Source organism: Gobius niger (genome assembly GCF_951799975.1).
Source record: "Gobius niger genome assembly, chromosome: 1".
NCBI classification, from domain to species: domain Eukaryota; kingdom Metazoa; phylum Chordata; class Actinopteri; order Gobiiformes; family Gobiidae; genus Gobius; species Gobius niger.
The window spans coordinates 50,991,150-51,011,388 of record NC_136852.1 but is presented as its reverse complement, the minus strand read 5'-3'; the positions used below and the strand labels follow the sequence as shown (position 1 = coordinate 51,011,388).

General features: G+C 40.3%; 1 protein-coding gene across 2 annotated transcripts in view; it reads left to right on the top strand.

Annotated features, from left to right (window-relative positions):
• Nucleotides 1-20,239, top strand: part of zdhhc8b (zDHHC palmitoyltransferase 8b) — a 72,810-nt gene that overhangs the window by 45,580 nt on the left and 6,991 nt on the right. For both annotated transcript variants that reach the window (XM_079567605.1, XM_079567604.1), the window contains exons 2-6: nt 11,827-11,948; nt 16,642-16,799; nt 17,812-17,984; nt 18,702-18,804; nt 19,596-19,687. In XM_079567605.1, coding sequence (XP_079423731.1) covers nt 11,827-11,948; nt 16,642-16,799; nt 17,812-17,984; nt 18,702-18,804; nt 19,596-19,687 — 648 coding nt within the window. The remainder of the gene's footprint in view (nt 1-11,826; nt 11,949-16,641; nt 16,800-17,811; nt 17,985-18,701; nt 18,805-19,595; nt 19,688-20,239) is intronic.

Below are 20,239 nucleotides of genomic sequence, written 5' to 3'. Positions count from 1 at the left end.
TATGGAAGGGGATAAGTGTTCTGTTCAATTGCGTGATGGGAGCAATTCCGCGGCGAAGGTCCTTACACTTCCACAAAATCCTATATTCACTCATACTTTAGCCATCAATAAATCTTTTGACCGCTTTGCTCTTTCACAGAACGAATGGGTCCAACATAACGAGTTCTATAAGGACAACCACTAAGATTAAGGATTAAGAATTTCATATTCCAGCTCTGATATTGTCATGAGGGATTAAGAGAAAAATCTCTGAGAGGTGAAGAAAAGGACAAATGATTTCAAATAGCACACGCTCAGAATGGCTGCGTCGGTAAGAAACTTGCCATTAACCCAAGTTAAGCGAGTGACTGCAGTAATGGCTCTCTATCTATGCATATTGAGTTTTCTAAATTTAGACCGGGCTGGTGATTTGCAATGCATTTCTTAAGTTCAGGGTTACTGTTTTACATAAGTGCTAACTACACATAGGATTTGGGGCTGGTTTTCCTTATAGCACGGTGCTTATATTTGTCAGATTCTATGTCAGTTTTCTTGACATATTGTAGCTGGTCTGATAATTGAGTATGGATTATATTTAATCAACTATGGGCCTCTTGCAGTACGAATTTGGATGTTGTGTGAGAACTTTGACGCATACCAGAAGTACAAGCAGTTAGCACCCTGAAATCATATAGCTTTTTGTGTTCCACGCTGTTTTACTGGATGCTTTTATATATCTTTGCTGTGTTTTTGTGGGGTTTCTTTGCTGCAGAGTCCATAATGGTCCTGAAGAAAGGAGATTTTTAAAAGTAAACAAAGCTAGCATGTCAACTAAAGACATTTGAGACATGCAGATTTCTTCTCCTGAAACACCGAAGAGGCACCGAGAGGCCCCCACACCTGCAGCACATTGCAGGCATCTCAAGAGACGCTACAGGAAACAAAAAAGGGACAAACCAGGAGGTATCCAGGCAAGACTTGCAGCTAAGCCAGACATGCCTTCTATTGTTCTGGCTAATGGACGTTCACAATAAAACAGATTCACTGCTAAGATCTTGCCAGAAGATGGTGAAAGACTGTTGTGGAGCAGAGAGAGCTGCACAGGAAGAAGAGGAAGAGGAAGGAGGAGGTGGAAGAGCTGACCAGTGCAGGACACCACGCTCTGAAACAGGGACAAATCCAGGAGGTGCTGCAGCGATTGTCAGGATCAGTGGCGACTGAAGGCAGCCAGTCTGGTTTTCCCCAACCTCCAAAAACATGCTGGTCAGGTTGACCTACTGTGGTGGCGCGGCTCAGTCACAGCGGCTCAGGACTAAGACCTGAACACTATTTCGTTGTACGCTTTTACAATGACAAATAAAGCACTTACTTACTTTATAACAAAACATTTGAGTATGAGCTGTGATTTATTACAGCCAATTTTTCTAAATACAAAGCTTATTTACGGGGCAATACAGCAGCTCATTAACAATAAACATACAGTCCCATCACATTGTCCATGGGGGACTTTGAGCACATTTGGTGACAGTTTTTGCATCATTACCCGTTCACCTTCAGCGCTAACTCGGGGCTCGATGTGTCAATATGGCCGGCGTTGGTTTATTACCAGCGGAGTCCAGTGCCATCCATCTCTGCCAGCTCCTATACCAGCCTGGGCCCCTGCGCATTAGGCTGATTGATGAACACTTCATTAGACTGATGGGCTCTGCAGCTATAGGCCCCGGCAGCATCCAACAAGCAAGAAGAATCTGATACAAAACACAACCAGGATTAGCCGCAGCTCTCCAAGGCTGTGTCAGCACGTTATTGTCACTTTATGCACTGCAATTTATTCAGTGAAAGCTGCGTCAGAATTGTTTATTATCCACAATGACCACAAGGTGATTCATTAAAAACAAATGAAGGGAAATGTGCAACCTGTTGGTGATATGCCATTTTATTAAAGACGAGCAATTACTGGGACTCAATGTATCTAAGTGCATTATTTTAGCATTGTTGTGTATTATGTTTATTTGGCCCATAGAAAATACATAAAGAACCCTCAGCTTTGTGTGCATTTACAATATCAGCTAGAATAATAATCACTCAAAATTAAAAGCACAATTACTCATGTTGTGCAAATCATGCCAAATATGTTCACATTTGTAAACATTTTGTAAATGCTGTGCCCTGCAATTGGACGAGACACTCCCTAGGAAAAGAGATTTATCTCAAGTGATTCCTGGTTTAATAAATAAAACTAAAATAAAAACATCCGAAGTACCACAGAATCTGCACGCACGATGTGTAATTTAGTTTAAATTAGATTTAGGCATAATCTTTTGTTGAGCAAGGTATCAAGAGGCTTTATCCTTTTTATAAACAACCTTTTTGAATCGTTCGGAGTTATGAGCACATTGTTTTTGTGTTGAAGTGACCGTATATACTGCCTTGCATTATTTGCTGATCTTTCTTACCTTGACTTTTTGTTTATGTAAAACTCTCATGGTTTTCTTATGGGCCGAGGCCAAGGCTCCCCTGAACTATTTCACTTTTTGTCCAGTCCATCGTTTCCTGCAGGAAGTTTGGCCTGACCTCACGGCCGTGCATGAAGTAGCTCCCAGATGGCACATGCTGATACATAATTGCATTGGAGCGGAGTCATTGTGGGTCATTGTGTTGTTTATTAAGGTCAAAATACTTTCGCCCGTCTCTTGTATATGTTGCTGTCTGACTTATTTCCAGGCGCAGATCAAGTTTCTACTTAGTTCCCCTTGTCTTGCTCCTTGTGCTGTCGTTCTCAGAAGTGCTGAGTCCACACCAGGTGGGCCCTTTGCATGGGCTTAAAATAAATGTACATTTTCTCAAGTGCACCGAGGCCAGTGAGAGGTGACTGACATGCACAACGCCTGTTGGAGGGTGTAAAATGTTCTTAACATACAAGTCTTTATGAAGGAGAGCCTAGTGGCTGCTTGGTGTTCATTGTTTTATTAGTGTACATAGTCGGTAACAAGGGAGCAGCTCATGACACTTCTTTGCTTGACTGTCAGTTGGTGAGGCATGCCACAACTGGAAATATCTGCACCACGTGGTTGTTGTAGAGGTCTAACTACAGGGTTAGCAGGTTTACACAATAAACCCTCAATAGTTTGTTGTTTGCAAATGATTTTGCACATCCTAAGTAATTTGCTAACCATTCTGATGCCAAAGGTTGCAATAAATTCTACAATTATAATAATTTATTCATAGACGTGTGTATGTCCACATCTCATAGGGATTTGAAGCGCTAGACTTTGCATGCATGCCTGCTAAGTGTAAAAAATGCAGTCACATAAAGTCAATAATCCTCTCGTGACAAATTGTCAAAGCAGAATGCCCTGATGCACTGATGAGTGTCCAACAGATCATCAGCTCCAAACCCAGTCAAACAAATGTGGCTGTGATGAGAAACTGTTTACATCGCCGTGTGGCTTAGGGGGACAAACATGTTACCATCAGAAAACTCTTATATTTTGGCCTTTTTATTGCCCTAATCTCCGCTAGTTGACATGAGACACACGCAGCTCGGCTTTGAGGCTCCCGTGTGTGAAACTGGAGCCCAGCATGGTGCCGCGGGTCAGCAAAAATAAATGAGCCAAAGACAGCGAGGCTTAGCTACACAAGTGTAGTAAATAACAGACATTGGCATTTTGACCACAGTAACGAGGACAGCTTTGGTGGTGCAACTGGTGCTTGTGTGTACGCTTGCCCGGTCAGAAATATGTATACATCTATGAAACCCAACCTGCATGTAGACTTTGGGAGAATCTGAGAGGCTGGATTTAGCGAACACAGTGCACGAAAGCAGTTGCTGGGAGGGAGTCGTGTTGGGTAGAAGTTGGCTTGGCCTTTGTCACATTCCTGGCCGCTCTTTTGCTGATCCCTGAGCAGAGCAGTGGACACTGTCTCGACCCGAAGACTTATGGCTCTAACAGGCTCGGCCATTCTGTCTGGGATTGGACTGTCCATCAGTCTGTCTAGTACACGCCAAGCTACACAAGTATTGCGATTGTGTCCAGGAGCATTAACATTTTTAGACTCCTGTAATATAAACTGCACTATATCACATGCATGGCACAAATTACATGTAGACCTCAAACAATGTCCAATTATCCGACAGTTTAAGTATCAAAAGGATATTCTATGTATCTGAAAAAATATATATGACTTTTCAGCTGTTGTGTTGTAAACCAGATGTTGATTGGTAGGTTGCATTCATCAAAATGAAAAAGTAAAAAAAAAAGGAACAGGATACTAAGATAAAAGTACATAAAAGGGGGTGGGATTAAAAACCTTAGCGCTTGTGCTTCGGGTCTTTCTGTGTGGAGTTTGCATGTTCTCCCCGTTTCCTCCTGGCTGTCCGGTTTCCCCTACCACTAAAAACATGTACAATAGGCCAGGATGAATGAGAGCGTGTTTGAGAGTGCCAGTGGGGGACAACAGATGGAAAATAAGGCTACAATCTGGCGAGGCGTGTTTACATGCAGAGTCCCATGTATGTTCATTAACATACACTGTCCAGACCAAATAAACAAAATAAAAACAAACAAAAAGGGTTCACTTCCCACCCACTCATCTTCGGTGAAATTAACCAAAATTAGATGTTTTGTTTGTAAGTTTGTAAATCGTAAATGTATTGAGTTGAACATTTGGTATTGAACTCACAACTGCCTCACTTTTTTACATTTTTAACATTAATTTCAGTCATTCATTTAGGAACATGTTTGCTGAAAGCAGAGGTAGCAGGTTTTATACATAATAAATCCTCTATAGGTGGCAGATTATTACAGTAGTACAACAGATTATTACAGTAGGACAACAGATTATTACAGTAGTACAACATATTATTACAGTAGGACAACAGATTATTACAGTAGGACAACAGATTATTACAGTAGTACAACAGATTATTAGAGTAGGACAACAGATTATTACAGTGGTTCTACAGATTATTACAGTAGTACAACAGATTATTACAGTAGTACAACAGATTATTACAGTGGTTCTACAGATTATTACAGTAATTCAACAGATTATTACAACTACAGGTTATTACAGTAGTACAACAGATTATTACAGTTTTACAGCCTTGCAAAAGTAAAAGTGATGTCATATTAGATGCCACTTCACTCTGAGAGCAGACTGATTCTCAAGAACAGAAAAGTCAAAACAGAAAAAGACAAATACAGTCTTTTTAATAAAAAATAAATACTATTCTAAAGGTTGACTGAATTTAAATTACTTTTCCAAAAGCATTTCCTTGAAAGAGACTGAAGTAAATATCCAAGGGGCTTGATGCACAGCAGTATAATAATCGGTACATATCACTCCTGCTTCTCATTTGACCTGCGTTGAACTCCCAGTGCCTCCAGCGAGCATCACTCCGAGTAGCTGCTGCTGCTGCCGTGTCTGTGTGCTGAATACTAACAGCAGCCAATAGGACGGCTGTATTTGCAGTGGAGATTGGCACGTCCCAGAGGAAGGGGTGGACCTGAGTGGGTGAAGGCTTCATGAAGCTGTAATGCACCTGGTCAGGGGGATGTTGGAGTAAAAGCAGGTCATTTGTGAAATGGAAAGTACGACTGTGAGGGCGATATCCTTAGAAATGTGTCTTGTCCTGTGAAGATTGTCAGGAATAATTAGACTTAGTTCTCATGTTTAAAATGGGGGATGGGGAAATGTTCTCTTTGAGTGAAGAAATTTTACATGATGGGAATTTCTGCACAAGACACATATATTGGTTCGGCCGCTTCTTGCTGCTCTATCAGATTGATATACTCATTAAATCCGTTTATTGTAATGTGGGTAATTGCTGCTCTTTATTAGTGTAATAATGATTTTACACAATTTGACTTGACTACCATATTTTCCGGACTATAAGTCGCACCTGAGTGTAAGTCGCACCTCAAGCCAAGCTATGAAAAAAAGTGACTTATAGTCCGGTAAATACGGTATTAAGAATTATTCTAAATATTATGTTGATGCACTATAATTTCCCATGTTTTACTCATATTTAATTGTAACTTAAAATCATGTACCGCACACAACACAACATAAATTTGTCAAACTCTACTGAAACATGTTCCTACTTGTCGGAACTTCAGGTAATGTCCCATGTTCCGTTTAGGAGCCAGTCTTTTTTCTTTTTTTTATGTCTGCACACATAGACACTGCCCTCAGCACTTCAGTACATCTTTTCCCCAAGAGTCATTCAAAAACCCGATAAGAGCCACTTCAAAGAGCCCTTTTTTCTCCCGCTCCCATCTAAAAGCAAATGAAGGACGGGACGATTTGGGTAGTCAAATTACTGTGGGCTGCATTATATCCCATGAGTTAGTACGAGGTGGTTTCATGCGGAAGATGAAACTGATGCTGGCCTATTAAGAGCTGAGACGGTGCCAAAGAACCAGTCCTTAAAGCATGCTGCGTAAAGCTCTCTGTCAAACAGTTAATTACTTTACAGACCGCACGCCTTTTTCTGCCTCTGTAGATTTTAGATGAACAAGCTCTGGCTCCGATTTAATCCAACCACAGATGAGTTTTTGATTGAAATCTTTCACATACGTAACGGGCGTTATGTAGAGATTTGAAGGATTTCATACATTTTGTTTTTTTCCCCTGCAGTTTGCAATATCCTTTCTTTGTAGGCAGTTGCTTTTTGTTGCACGGTGCCAGTGAACGTCAGTGGGTTCAGTCATGTTTGAAGATGTCACTGAACTGGCTTTCACAGAGTCACATGCTGTCATGACTAACCTGTCTGCAGCTAAGCTTTACATCACTAAAGGCACAGGAACATTTTTTATTGGAAACAGAAGTTAGGTCATCATCTGCACTGGGTAGTTTTGGTTGAGGACGTTTCACTTGTTGCCTGAGGCTTTGTCAGCAAAACAGCAGCCGGGTAGTTGCTGATGAAACCTCTTGAACTGTGAGGTCAAATATTCTCGGTTATCAGTGAAGTAACTCAGTACAAATGACTGTTTAAAAAGTCTAGCTGCAAGTTTGCCATTTTATACTCACTACTGCCATCTCAGGTCATACGTGTAACTGCACCTTCTATATTAAGCCCGTGCGTGACCCGAATTAACACCTTTTTGAGTGACAGTGCAGGATTTTAGAGGCAGTTCTGGGCTCATTCTACACATTAGGACATGGCTGGAACATGTAGGGGGAGGAAAATACATTATTTTAACATTTTTAAACTCTGTATAGTCCCTTTAAGAACTTGGGAAGAAAAAACCCTGTATCTAGGGCTGGGTGCAGTTATGCGTGATGGTTTAACGGTACCAGTATGGTTTCGGAAAAAAACCGTTATGTACTACTGGTATCGCAACAATAAAAGTAAAATTGAAAAAAGTGAAATTATATGTCTTTAGAGACCAATTGTTGGTGCCTTTTGGTTCAGGAACAGCATTAAATGGTATAGTATGTGTTTTTATTTAGACAATTAAACATCGCCCAAAAGGAAAGATGCATTGTACCAGGTACCTCACAGACAGATTGATTGATTGATTGATTGAAATTTAAAGCAGTACTAAGTAACTTGTTTACCTTAATAAATCCTTTTCGTAGTCCCTCTGGGGGTAATACAAGTGTTAATGGGATGATTGGGGGGTCTTTCATCTCCCCCTGGTGTCTCTGGCCAGAAAACCACAATTGCAACTTGGCTGCCACCGGGTAGGAGCAACCAATACACACTAATAGAATCACGATGAAGAAGCTAACAGGCTAACGGGCAAAGCTAACCGCGGGCTAACACCACCTAAACAGTATTTACAGCTAGGTTTGAGTGAAAGAAAATATCTTTATTGTGTAATTGGATGTACAATATCCCCCTCTCCCTTTGTCTTTTCTGTCAGCGTAGTATTTACTCTCACGGACAATTAATGAGTAAAAAAAAAAGGCAACATGCTACGACACCTGCAGTGTGCGCTTATGGCCTCTAGGGGCACAACTTACTTAGTGCTGCATTAAAAGAAATAGTCTTTTATGAGGTAAATTAACATTATTGTTCTGTTTTCCGATTGTAGATGACAAACATTTTAGTATAGGTATTGAAAAAAGTTCAGGTATCAGAACTGTAAACAAAGTGTTTAGCATCGGAAACGAAATGCAACAGTACCCAGCCCTATGTATAACTGAGAGCTTACACTTTTTATTCTTACTAAATTCAAATCGTGTGAAGCAAACACAAAGCTGTCTGGACCTCTTGATAAAGCTAGACATTTGATGCGGTGCCCTATTATTCACTACACTGACATACAGGTATATCTTCTGTCTTACTACTCACTTTGCTCACACTTTAATGTATCTGCCTAAGGAGACAACCGTTTGCAATGCTGGTTTGCAGGTCTTAATCTGTATCTTTCCGTGACCCACAGAGCTTGTGTCCTTTTTGCGTTTTATGCAAAAGAAATACAAGTCTCTGAGATGCAAAACGTTGGTGACTGACTGTAGTGAGAAACAATATCTGATACAAAGCATTTACATTTAACCTAGTTCCATAAAGCAAACCTGTCCTATGAAATATTAAAGTGATGAAGAGGTTTGGTGCGGGGCACGCCCTCCGCTCACTCCTCCTCGTATCGATCCGTTGTGGGTTAGAAACTGACTGTTGTTTCTGTAGCAGCTACAGGAGCAGGTCTGAGATTAGTTTCCTTTATTTTATTATTTTAGCCTTTCCTCCCGGTCCGCAGATGAAATGAGATTTTTCACTTGGTTATTGTTCTGTGTCAGTGTTCTTACAGCCTTCTTTTCTGTGGTGACATCAGGAATCTGTGTTTGGTTCGTCCTTTGCTATTTTCCCTTTTTTTTGTGTGTGCGTCGAATGAAAAATGCAGCGAATGAAAGCATTTCTCTGCAAGTTTCTCTTCAAGTCTGTTTAAACAGAATTATGGAAGTGCTTCTTAAATCAGCCACGTTTTGTTTTTGTTTGTGAGCTAGGCCTATTTTCATTTTGATTAATAGACTGAGATAGAAAGAGATCCAGGGGCGCACAGGGAGTCGGGAGATGGTTGTGTCAGAAGATTTTGTAATCAGCTCTGCTAAATCAGGGCAGTGCACCTTCGCTTGTTAATGGGAGTTGGTTTAAGCAGTGTAATAATACCTGCAGATTTTTAATTGTTTGGGTTAACTCTCGAAGCCTCTTTTAAATGTAGCCTGCTATTTTCTACAGGCGTAATTAAAAATCTCAAAGTCACCCAATTATCCCACAGTCTTCTGATAAACTCGCGCCAATTATTGCATCTTTCTGGCACCATTGAAGTGTTGTGGCTCCACCTGCAGTAAAAGTGTCTTGTAAACTGCATTATTAAGCTCTGCTGTGACTCCTACTCGGTTAACCAGCATGTGGGGCTTTAATCTGCTTCTCTCGGGCACATTACCTCCCACGCTGCCTCCAGCAGCTAAAATGGCTTGTCTTTTTTGCTCTTCATGTTTACTATCTTTGCTGCATGACACTGTTTACTAAATCGCCTGATCTCTGGAAAACTATGAATTTTAAAGGAGGTGCATCAAATATATTCTGAACACACTATCTTTGAAACCTCTGTCAAGGCTGTGACAGCTGAGAGACGTGCTTTGAAGATGCTCCAAAAATGTGCCTCGAAATTAAAGTCAGGTAAAGCTGAATGTGTCCAACAGACAGCAGCTACAATTTTAACAATATTGTCACTAAACATAGCAATAGATGCCAGTTCCCATCAAAGGTTTTAGAACGCCCCATTTGTTTCTCTCCTCTTATAGAACACGATTGTGTTACTGATATCTTTCAAAGGCTACTTTGATGAATCAAAGTTTAGAAAACATTCTGGTTTTGGATTAATTTTGCTATTTGTTTATTTGTCCCATGCTTATACAATGAATCTAAAGCTTTCGACCTGGTATAGTTAACACAATTATATATATATATATATATATATATATATATATATATATATATATATATATATATATATATATATAGATAGATAGATAGATAGATAGATATAGATATAGATATAGATATAGATATATAATATAATATTATAATAATAATATATATTAAAATTACCCCGCTTTCTTTAGTTTGACCATTTTTGTGACCTTTACAGTTTCACTTCCTTATTGGACAGAAAATGACATAAATGAGGCAACATTTTTAAACTGTTACCATGCCAACCATGTTTAGTCAATGGGAAATGAGTAAAACTGTTATGGAACTTTTCCTCCATACGTCACTTCCTGTCAGTAGCTTTAATAAGTCTAAGTCATATTAAAAAATTAAAAAAAGCCTCTAAGCTAACTGTAAAGGACTTGGTCAGATAATAATTGACCAGATCATTTTACAATAGGATAGTCCCACTTTTCAGAATTTACTTTTCTAAAGGGAAGTCCTGATCCTATTGTAGGCCTACATGTTTTTGTTGTAGGGAACTGGAGCACCAACGTACACAAAATCTTAGATTGAAGATCATTTATGCTGATTTTGAGTAGGTTTGGACTGTCTTGAAATAAGATTGCCAATGGAACAATCATTATTGTGCTTAAAGGGACTACAGGGAGTTTAAAAATGTTAAAATTAAGTATTTTCCTCCCCCTACATGTTCCAGCCATGTCCTAATGTGTAGAATGAGCCCAGACCTGTTCACCACAACTGCATCTAAAATCCTGCACTGTCACTCAAAAAGGTGTCGCTTCGGCCCGAATTGCCGTCATGCACGAGCTTGATATAGAAGGTGCAGTTACACATATGGCCTGAGGTGGCAGTAGTGAGTATAAAATGGCGAAACTTGCATCCAGCCCCTTTAAAACTAGAGAAATTGAAAATTTCCATTTTACATTTTCCATTTTGACCAGCATGCAAAATACACACAGAAAAGCCCCGCCCGGCCCAGTGCTAACCTCTACACCACTGCGCCCAATTAACATTACTAGCACAAATACAGCCACCTCTTAAAACAATTCACCACGACCTCTTACTCTTACTACTTCTTCTACTATAGCTTTACACTGAAGAGTACTCAAATCTCCAAGCCACTTCTTCAAACACTCAATATTTTAGATGTCCATTTCTGATACTAAAAATACCCTCAAAACCTTCTCATGAAACTCACCATTGTCCGCAGTGTAAATGTTTGAGGGGCCGTGTTCTCTGCCGTTAACGCCTCGCTATTCTCCCTAAGCTCGGGCTCTGAATAATTCAACAAAGCAAAGAGGGATGTGCACATGAGGAGAGGTGCAGTGGAGATGATCTGACAGCTTTGCCACCAGGAAATTGGCTTTTGACGTCACGATCGGCCTCACTGGCACACGCCTTGAACGTGGACATGAATTATACCGGAAAAGCTTGAAATTGAGGCTCACTCTCTGTTTACATAAGGATACGTGAGATGTCAAATAGGGATGTGCAATTGGTCGAATTTCAATCAGATCATGGTTAATTCTATAGCTATCACCAGTCTGACATTCCCTTTACTCTCACACTTATTTATTCATAAATTCATTGACCTCCACAGTCTATAGTGCACTCAATAGGGGTCTACTATGCCTCACTCTGAGAGGTGATTGTAGGCAGCAGCACAGCAGGCCCTGACATTTGAGTCCATCTGATCGAGTGGTTTCGCTGTTGAGGTGTTTTCAACGTGAATATTTCTGAGTGGTCACTGAGTTATGCCACCAGGTGAGAGAGAAGGTCAACCGTGACACAAAATGTTGCTTTCTCAACGAGCGGTCTGACGGCTTTTCACTGTAGTAGCCTTTATAGTTTAATATCCTGGAAATTAAGATTTTTTTCACTGTGAAGCTTGTAAGTTTATAATGTATTTATAATATCGTGTCTCTTTTTGTCTTTAGGTGCCCCTGGCTGACCAAGGTAATATCCCCTGCAGTGCCGCTCTACAATGGCCTGGTCTTCCTCTTCGTTTTGGCCAATTTTAGTATGGCAACCTTCATGGACCCTGGAGTCTACCCCAGAGGTTTGTTTTCACTGCACTATTTATTCATGTCTAGCATTCCTCGAATTTACCTAATCCTATTCTTTGTCATAAACAAAAACATCACTGACATTCAGCTTTGCCTCCTGCCTTTTTCATATTCTCTGCTTGTCTCTAAACATATATCTTTTTTTTTTGCTATAGTCCTCTTTTATTTAAGCTTTGGGTTTTGACAATGCAACTGGAGGCAAAATCGATAGAAAGCTTACTCCTCATTGTTCTCAAACCTTTGACACCGAGTACCACCTAAGAGGCTGCATGTCCACTTTAGAGAGTAGATACACATACAGCACCAGTCAAAAGATTGGAAACACTTTTTATGAATTGGCTATTCTTTATTTTCAACACTATGTACATTGTGTGATTCTCATTGAAGGCATTTAACTATGAATGAACACATGGGACTATGCAAGAACCAAAAAAGGGTGAAATTCTGGTGACGAAGTTGTGAAGCTCAGTCATCAAAGCAAAAGGCGGCTATTTTGAAGAATTTATTTCAAATTTTTTTGTTTAAAACATAATTCCATATGTGTTCATTCACAAATGAATGTCGTCAGTGAGAATCTACAGTGTTAATAGTCTTGAAATTAAAGAAAAAACACCATGTCTCACCAAGAGACATGCTTACAAAGAGAAATGTTTTTTGTCTTTCGGGTCGACTGTGACAATTATTGGTTGATCATGTTACTGGGTTGGTTGCTCACACAGATGTGACACCACAGTGAACCGGCCACAGCCTCTCTACTGTTTACTACCCCATTACCTCCATATTACAGCCCTTTAAAGCCCACATGCTCTTTCTGCTAGAGGTTATATCCATAAAGCAGGAAACATTGCGGTGGCTCAGCTGTTCCACCGCTTCACACTGCGCTTGGCTATGGTTTGATGCTTCCATTTTTACTTCAATAAACAATGTAGCGACTGAGTGACTTTTCCAATGGGATGAGTTTATTACATGGTTGTAAATGATCAGACACACTTTATCTCCCGTTAAGCTATAATCGTTAGCTGGTTCAGTGCAGGTTTTCTGCCTTGCCTGAAGTGAACTAAAACATGCAGGAGGGCTACTTGGATCTTTTATAAGATGTCGCTTTGGTGGATCAGCATAAGACTTTAAAAAGATGCAAAACTGAGGCACTCGAAGAAGAGGCCCTTATTGTAGCATGGCCATTTGATTAAAACATTGCAAGCTCCCTGACGAAGGCCCAATATTTGTTAAATGAAAAGTTTACCTTTATTATGAACACACAACGTTGTCTTTTTACCTATAAATTGTACTTTTAAGTGACCCCTTCAGAAATAGACTGCAGGACCCTTGAGGTAAGGAGTATGCGGAGTACGAGTGAAGGTTTCAGGGGTTCCCAAGACTAAACGGTTGGAAACCAATTGACACGAATACACAGCCAATCTCTGACTCATTCACACATTGGTAATTTTGATTAACAAAGCCACCTGAGCTGATGTTATTTGCGTCCCATACGTCCCATTGCGGACGATCCAGCATCATCATGGCGTCTCCAGTCCTCGAATGTGATCTTTAACCTTCAAGGATCAAGGAAGTCAACGAGAAAGAACAAGAAATACACATCATATTGCACTTTAGTGGGCCATTAATTATTTAGTGAAAGGTTGTGCAGCCTTCAAAAGTCTGCTGAATCGAGATCGCTGTATTTATTTGACTCAAATAAGACAAGGTTTCATGATCGTCCTCTGGCCTATTTTTAACCGAAGTCAGTGCCATGTGACTGCGCAGGTGTCCATTGTCAGGCAATCACTGCGAAAATCTTGAGAAGGTTCTGGAAGCAGCCTCTATAGAGCGGCACTGAGTGGAGCTCCACACCTCCACAGGAAATGACGTCAACTCCACAGGGCATGGCTAATCCATACTAACCTTAAAGGGACTATACAGAGTTTAGAAATGTTAAAACTAAGTATTTTCATCCCCCTACATGTTCTAGCCATGTCCTAATGTGTAGACTGAGCTCAGACCTGTTCACCACGACTGCCTCGAAAATCCTGCACTGTCACTCAAAAAGGTGTTAATTCGGGTCCGAAGTGCATGAGCTTAATATGGAAGGTGCAGTTACACGTCTGACCTGGGGTGGCAGTAGTGAGTAGAAAATGGCAAACTTGCATCTAGTCCCTTTAAGCCTAACCCTAAACCTAACCTTAAAGGAACAGGCCACCATTTTTTACATACTGAGATATGTTCTTGCCTGAGCTTTGACGAGTTGATGCGTGCCAGTCTGGCCTCTCCTTGCATATTCCTATTGCTCCAAATGGGATTAGGTTAGAAATGGCCACGCTCTTCCACGGGCACGCACAAAGACCAGACAGATACGCGTCAACTTGTCTAAGTTCATGTCTCAGTATGTAAAAACGGTGGGCTGTTCCTTTAAGGATAGTGAGGTTTACTAAAGCCGTCTTATTGAGATTCATTGAAAAAAGTGGAGGTAACGTCATATCCTGTGGAGGTGTGGAGCTCCACTACCCACGTGACCTCTCCATTTGCTGCATTCAGACCCTCTTGAAAAGCTTGTCTATTTGCTCAAATAAAAACAAATTGGATTGACCACAACCAAATCAATTATTGAAATGATTGTCAACTGTTTCGCTTGCTCTTTGGTTAATGTTAATGTTCAAACCTGGCACGAGGTATCTTTCCGAAGGGCTTTGTATTGCTCACTACATTGCACTCTGTCCCTGTACAAAAAGCATACCATACCAAGCTGTTTATTGCATGAGGGAACTGAGGATGACACTAGATGTGGTTTGTAGCTATAAAAATATTCAGCACACAAACACAAAAATGCAGGATATTGTACAAAATAGGCCACCGCTAAAGACCAAAGGCTTCAAAGCTACTAACAAAGCTGTCAAAATGCCCAAAAGAAACACCGCAACTGTGTCTAACTGCAGCCATTTATTTTTATAATCCATTTGAAAAGTCCGACTACAGTTTCAGCTCAAAGCCTTGTTTCTTTCCTGTTTTCTCCGAGCGCCTCGTCTGTTGGCTCTCCTCACGGTGGTTGCTATTGTACTGTGAAATTATTTTCTCAGGTTCAGGCGCATTGTTTGAGTCGGGCCTTTGATCATTGGAAATGTTTTTGTTCTGCATCTCCACAGACAAAATAATACAAAAAAAAAGTCCCCCCCCCCCCAGAGAGGAAAGAAACCTCACTCAAAACTGTCTGATTACAAGGACGTTCAGTGCGCCTCCAGTCCCAATACCGGCTCAGGAACTCAGTCATTCATGTGAAGGTTATGCAAATTTTATTCAATTGAGGGGAGATGAAAAAGCCTCTTTTTATGGGGAAAATTACCACCCGCGTTTTACCTTGACAATTTAACAGTGAACATGAACATCCGTCGACCAGACATCCGTGGAGTTATGAATGGACACAGTAAATGTTAATATTCGCTGCCATTTACTATATAATACCAACCCAGACACAGGAAGACTCATGATTGTCAATGATTAGTGATGAGTGATCTTGCTGTGAAGAGAGTGTGAAGTGTCTAGCCTCTGTGCAGTTTTAAAGCGGGTGGTTGAATGAACATGTCACGTCTGTAAACATTTCATTTGTTTCCCCTCGTCTCAATGAGCAGCCAGAGAACGCTGGTGGAGAGCTTTATTGTCTTTCCTGTCAGACACAATCATAAATCATGATGCACCGAGCTACATTTTTGGTTGAACGTATGTCCCATGGTTGGAAGACTGTATAAGACATTCAGTACAGTTAGTATACTGTCTATCACGGTTTTACTTTTCTTCTAATGCACCTTTACTTTAAACTTACCATAATGATGCAAAAAAAGTAACAGCAGTGGGTAGTTGGAGCATTAATAATTGTGTAGCAGTCAAGTAATTTAGGGCAAGTAAGAGGGGAGTCATAGTCCTAGTCCGAGTTGTTGAAAGAGTACTGTCACCTAAAACCAAGTCCAAGACACAAATCCAGCCCTTTTAATAAAAGTTTTATCATTATTTTCCTGTCTATCTTTTATTAAAGCTTGTCCATAAAAGATAAAGTTGGCAGTGGTTTCCAGAGGTTTGCAGTTAAGCCAGTCACGATAATATATCGATATATTGAGGTAGGAAAGTATCGCGATAAATTATATTATTGATTCTAACGATACTAGATACTGTCAGGCAGAAAAATTACAGTAAATCTTTGTTCTAAAAGTGCATAATCATATCCTAAAATACCACACAAGCTGCAATAAACATGAAATGTAACGTAACTAAATTTGCTTCAGTTAGAAATCAAAGTTTTATAGAGAAAAATTGGGGTGGAATGCTACTAAATTTATAGGCGATAAATATCGAGCCCTAAAATGTATTGTTTATTTGTTATTTATTGAACAATAAGTCGATATAGTAATTATTGTGACAGCCCTATTTGCAGTCGAGCGAAATTTGTCAATCCTGACTCTTCTAGCCTGAATCTCAAGTCAAGTCACTGCCCTTTAGAAACGGACAAATCCGAATCCGGTCACAAGTCCTCACAGGTTGGTGTTCAGAGTCATGTAGCATCCTGTAGTCTTTCTGATTCGTGAACTTACTCGTGTATTATTTTCTCCTACCTCTGCCCCGTTATCTCTATATATTCAGCTGTTCTCTGCCTCATGTTGACAAACCTAACACCGTATTTCTCTGTTTGTTCTCCTCTTGCAGCGGACGAGGATGAGGACAAGGACGATGATTTCCGGGCTCCTCTCTACAAGAACGTGGATGTCAAGGGCATTCAGGTCCGGATGAAGTGGTGTGCCACCTGCCACTTCTACAGACCCCCGCGCTGCTCCCACTGCAGTGTCTGTGACAACTGCGTCGAGGTACAGTATAAGCAAACATGGTTTCACTATACATATGGTGAAGCATAGAAAGAGGTTGAAGATAACATTTTGACTGATGATTTCGAAATATCCACAACAACTAATTTGATTTATTTGGACTAGCGGACCATTAAAATAATCAACAGTAAATTTAGGAGTTGATTGTTGTTATCGCATACTGGGACTCAAACAACAACTTTGACTCAATGACAGAATCAGAATTAAATCAAGAACAGAACAATGACAACAAACCAGCACAGTGTAGCAAACACACATGTCAGTCATACACCAGTACCTCTGTCTGAATACAAAATGTGACCCTCCTTTACCCACAGTATGTCCCTTAAGTCCTGAGGCCCAGAAGTGGTTGATGTGTTCCAACCCTTCACAAGGGCACTCTGGTGCTCCATTGTAAAAACCTTAAATGTCTCCGGTGGTACACTGGTGCCCACTGTAGGCATTCCTGTGCCAGGTGTAATAAATATATATATTTTGATGGAAACTTTTATTTTCATAATGAATATCAAGAGGTCTCCTGAATGTATAATCTCATCTGAATTTGGTCAAAATATGAGGGCAAAAACATTTCAGTGGCACAATTAAAAAAACAACCAAAAACAACATTGTTTGACTAAATAATCATTATTTTAGAGCAATAATGTACTTGTTTAGAGTCGGTATATGTGATACTGTTTCATCATGCAGTGGAAATGATAATAAATAAACATATAAAAATGTATATACTTATATTATAGTGCCAGTGAATATTTGCATTCTTATTACTGCTATTTTATCTCCTTTGCAAACACTTTCAATGATATGCCAAACACTATAGGATGTTCTTTGTGCCAAAGCCTGTACAAATGGGGAAGTTTGGGACAGAAATAACTTCTGTGCAAAAGATGAGCTTTTCTAAAAAAGATTCACAGTTGATAACAACTGTAACTAAAATACATGCTTTAGACTTTGCTTTAAAGTCAGACTCTAATCTTGAAGTATTTTTCTCGTCCAGGACTTTGACCATCACTGTCCCTGGGTGAACAACTGCATCGGGCGGAGGAACTACCGATACTTCTTCCTCTTCCTGCTGTCGCTGAGTGTGCACATGATCGACGTCTTCACTTTTAGCCTCATCTTTGTGCACCACCACCGTGAGAGGCTCACTGCACTGCATACCACTGTCACGTATCCTTCCATCCTTCTACTGGCACTATTTTCTTATACATAGCGAGGTTTCAGATGGCATCACACCACATTATACAAATACAAGTATCCGTATATTTTCATTTCGTATTATGTTGTTCATAGAGCTTGTAAGAGCTTGTACATTTTGTAGCTTTATATTTCTTTTTAGAGACTAATGTGTATCTGCTTCTTCTGGGAGTCCCCACTTCACTGTACTTGGTTAAATTGACCTGTCATGCACTCGGAGCATGACAAGGGAGTGACCAGTAGGAAGAAAAAAGAAAATGACCCATATCCAGGTTTGAGCATACAGTAGTGCTGCCTTACACCGACAATAACTACGATACAACAATCTCTCCAGTTTGTTCTTTTTGCAAGAAAGAAAGGATTTGTCCGTCTGCTTTACTAGTTTCAACCATTTCCAGAAACTAGTAGAGCAGGTAAAGAAAACCTTCCTGTCTTACAAAAAAATCCGAATGAACCATTTCCAAAGAACGATCCCTCCAGTTTGGTAGATTGTCACATCAAATCATTTTATAGATGCAAGATGGTTCAGTTCTGGTGGTTCTTGGATGAGAAAGATGTCTTCACCCTCACTTTACCCTGTTCAGGTCTCGACTTCTTAAACCACTTTTGTATTCTCAACACAATTTCATAAGTACAGTGAATGTGGCTTTACCACTATGCTGCAGTGTTGTCCTTGACCTTTTTGCTCAGTCTTGTGGTGATGTGTATAGCAGGGTTGTTCTTTATTCCAGTCATGGGGCTCACAGGATTTCATATGGTGCTAGTGGCTCGAGGTCGAACAACCAATGAGCAGGTAAAATGGATAAAGTCACTATAACACACATTCAATACAGTACAAGGTTTCTTTCAGCCTGTCCCTTCGGCGTCAACACAGCAAATCATCCGCTTCCAAGTGTGCAGTCAATGACATCTTGTATTGATTATGCTATAAACGGTTTCACTATTGATAACGAGAGTCTTACTGATGAATGAAAAAAAAATAATAATAATAATTAAACATCTGTGGAAATACACTCCCGGCTTTGTCCAAAACCTTTATAAATGAAGGACGTTTCATCAAAAGTCCACCAAAACAGAAAATTGCCAAATGCAAATCATTCAACACTTACTGGATCGGGTGCTGTGTTGAGTCCAAAACGTTAACATTTGAGAGAAGGCTGAGATATGAGCTGCCAAACGACAGATGAATCAAGGGCATTTTAGAGCATGTTAGTGGAGTTCTAAACTACAGGGACAGCAGGTTTTATACAGCAAACCAGTGGGGCTGTGACAATAATTGCTATATCGACTTATCGTTCAATAAATGACAGATAAACAATACATTTTGGACTTGATATTTATCGTCTGTACATTTATTTGCAATTTTGGCCCATTTTTTTAGTTGAGAAATTAGATATTTAGTTGTTGGCAAAGAATATTGTACCACTTGAATATCTGTTTGCTAATTGCGGCCAAAGTGTAATTTGACGTAATAGTTGGTATGTATTTGTTATAGTCTGTGTTCTGCTGCTTCTCTGCTGGACCTGCTCTGTAGCACCACAGCCTTGGGCATCCTTGATAAACGCTGGGTCTGTGCTTGTGCAGGTAACGGGCAAGTTTCGTGGAGGAGTAAATCCCTTCACCAGGGGTTGCTGTGGCAACGTGGAGTACGTCTTGTGCAGTCCTTTGGCACCGAGGTAAGACGCTGCACCTCTCCGTCTTCGGGATTTTCTCTGTTTAGACGTGTTTATGTTTATGCGCAAATCACCATCTGCCTGTTCATGTTTTATTGAGACACACTGGAGCCACTTGTGCATTAGTTCAGATTAGTGTACTGCAATAACAACGAGACAAAAGTACAATCAGGGAAAACATTTTAAACAGAATTGGAGCGTATTTGGTTGAAACTGACCACTGCAGGCAGACGATGCGCTTCAGGAGCTGCAGGTTTCAAGATGCTTTGGCCAGTACTAACAGTCATTACGATATGAACGTATCAAACTCACTTAGACCCTTAAAACAATTGAAAAGTGTTTGTCATTGTTATTTAAAGAAGAACTAAGTAACTTGTTTAGCTTAATAAATCCTTTTCACAGTCCCTCTGGTGATAATACAAGTGCTAATGGGATGATTACGGTTTCCCCTACCGCTAAAAACATGTGCAATAAGTGAATCCTCCAGCCAGGTGATTCTGACCATCAGCCTGGCTCCACATCATGGGGATGGGTCCCCAGCCGCGGCACGGCCGT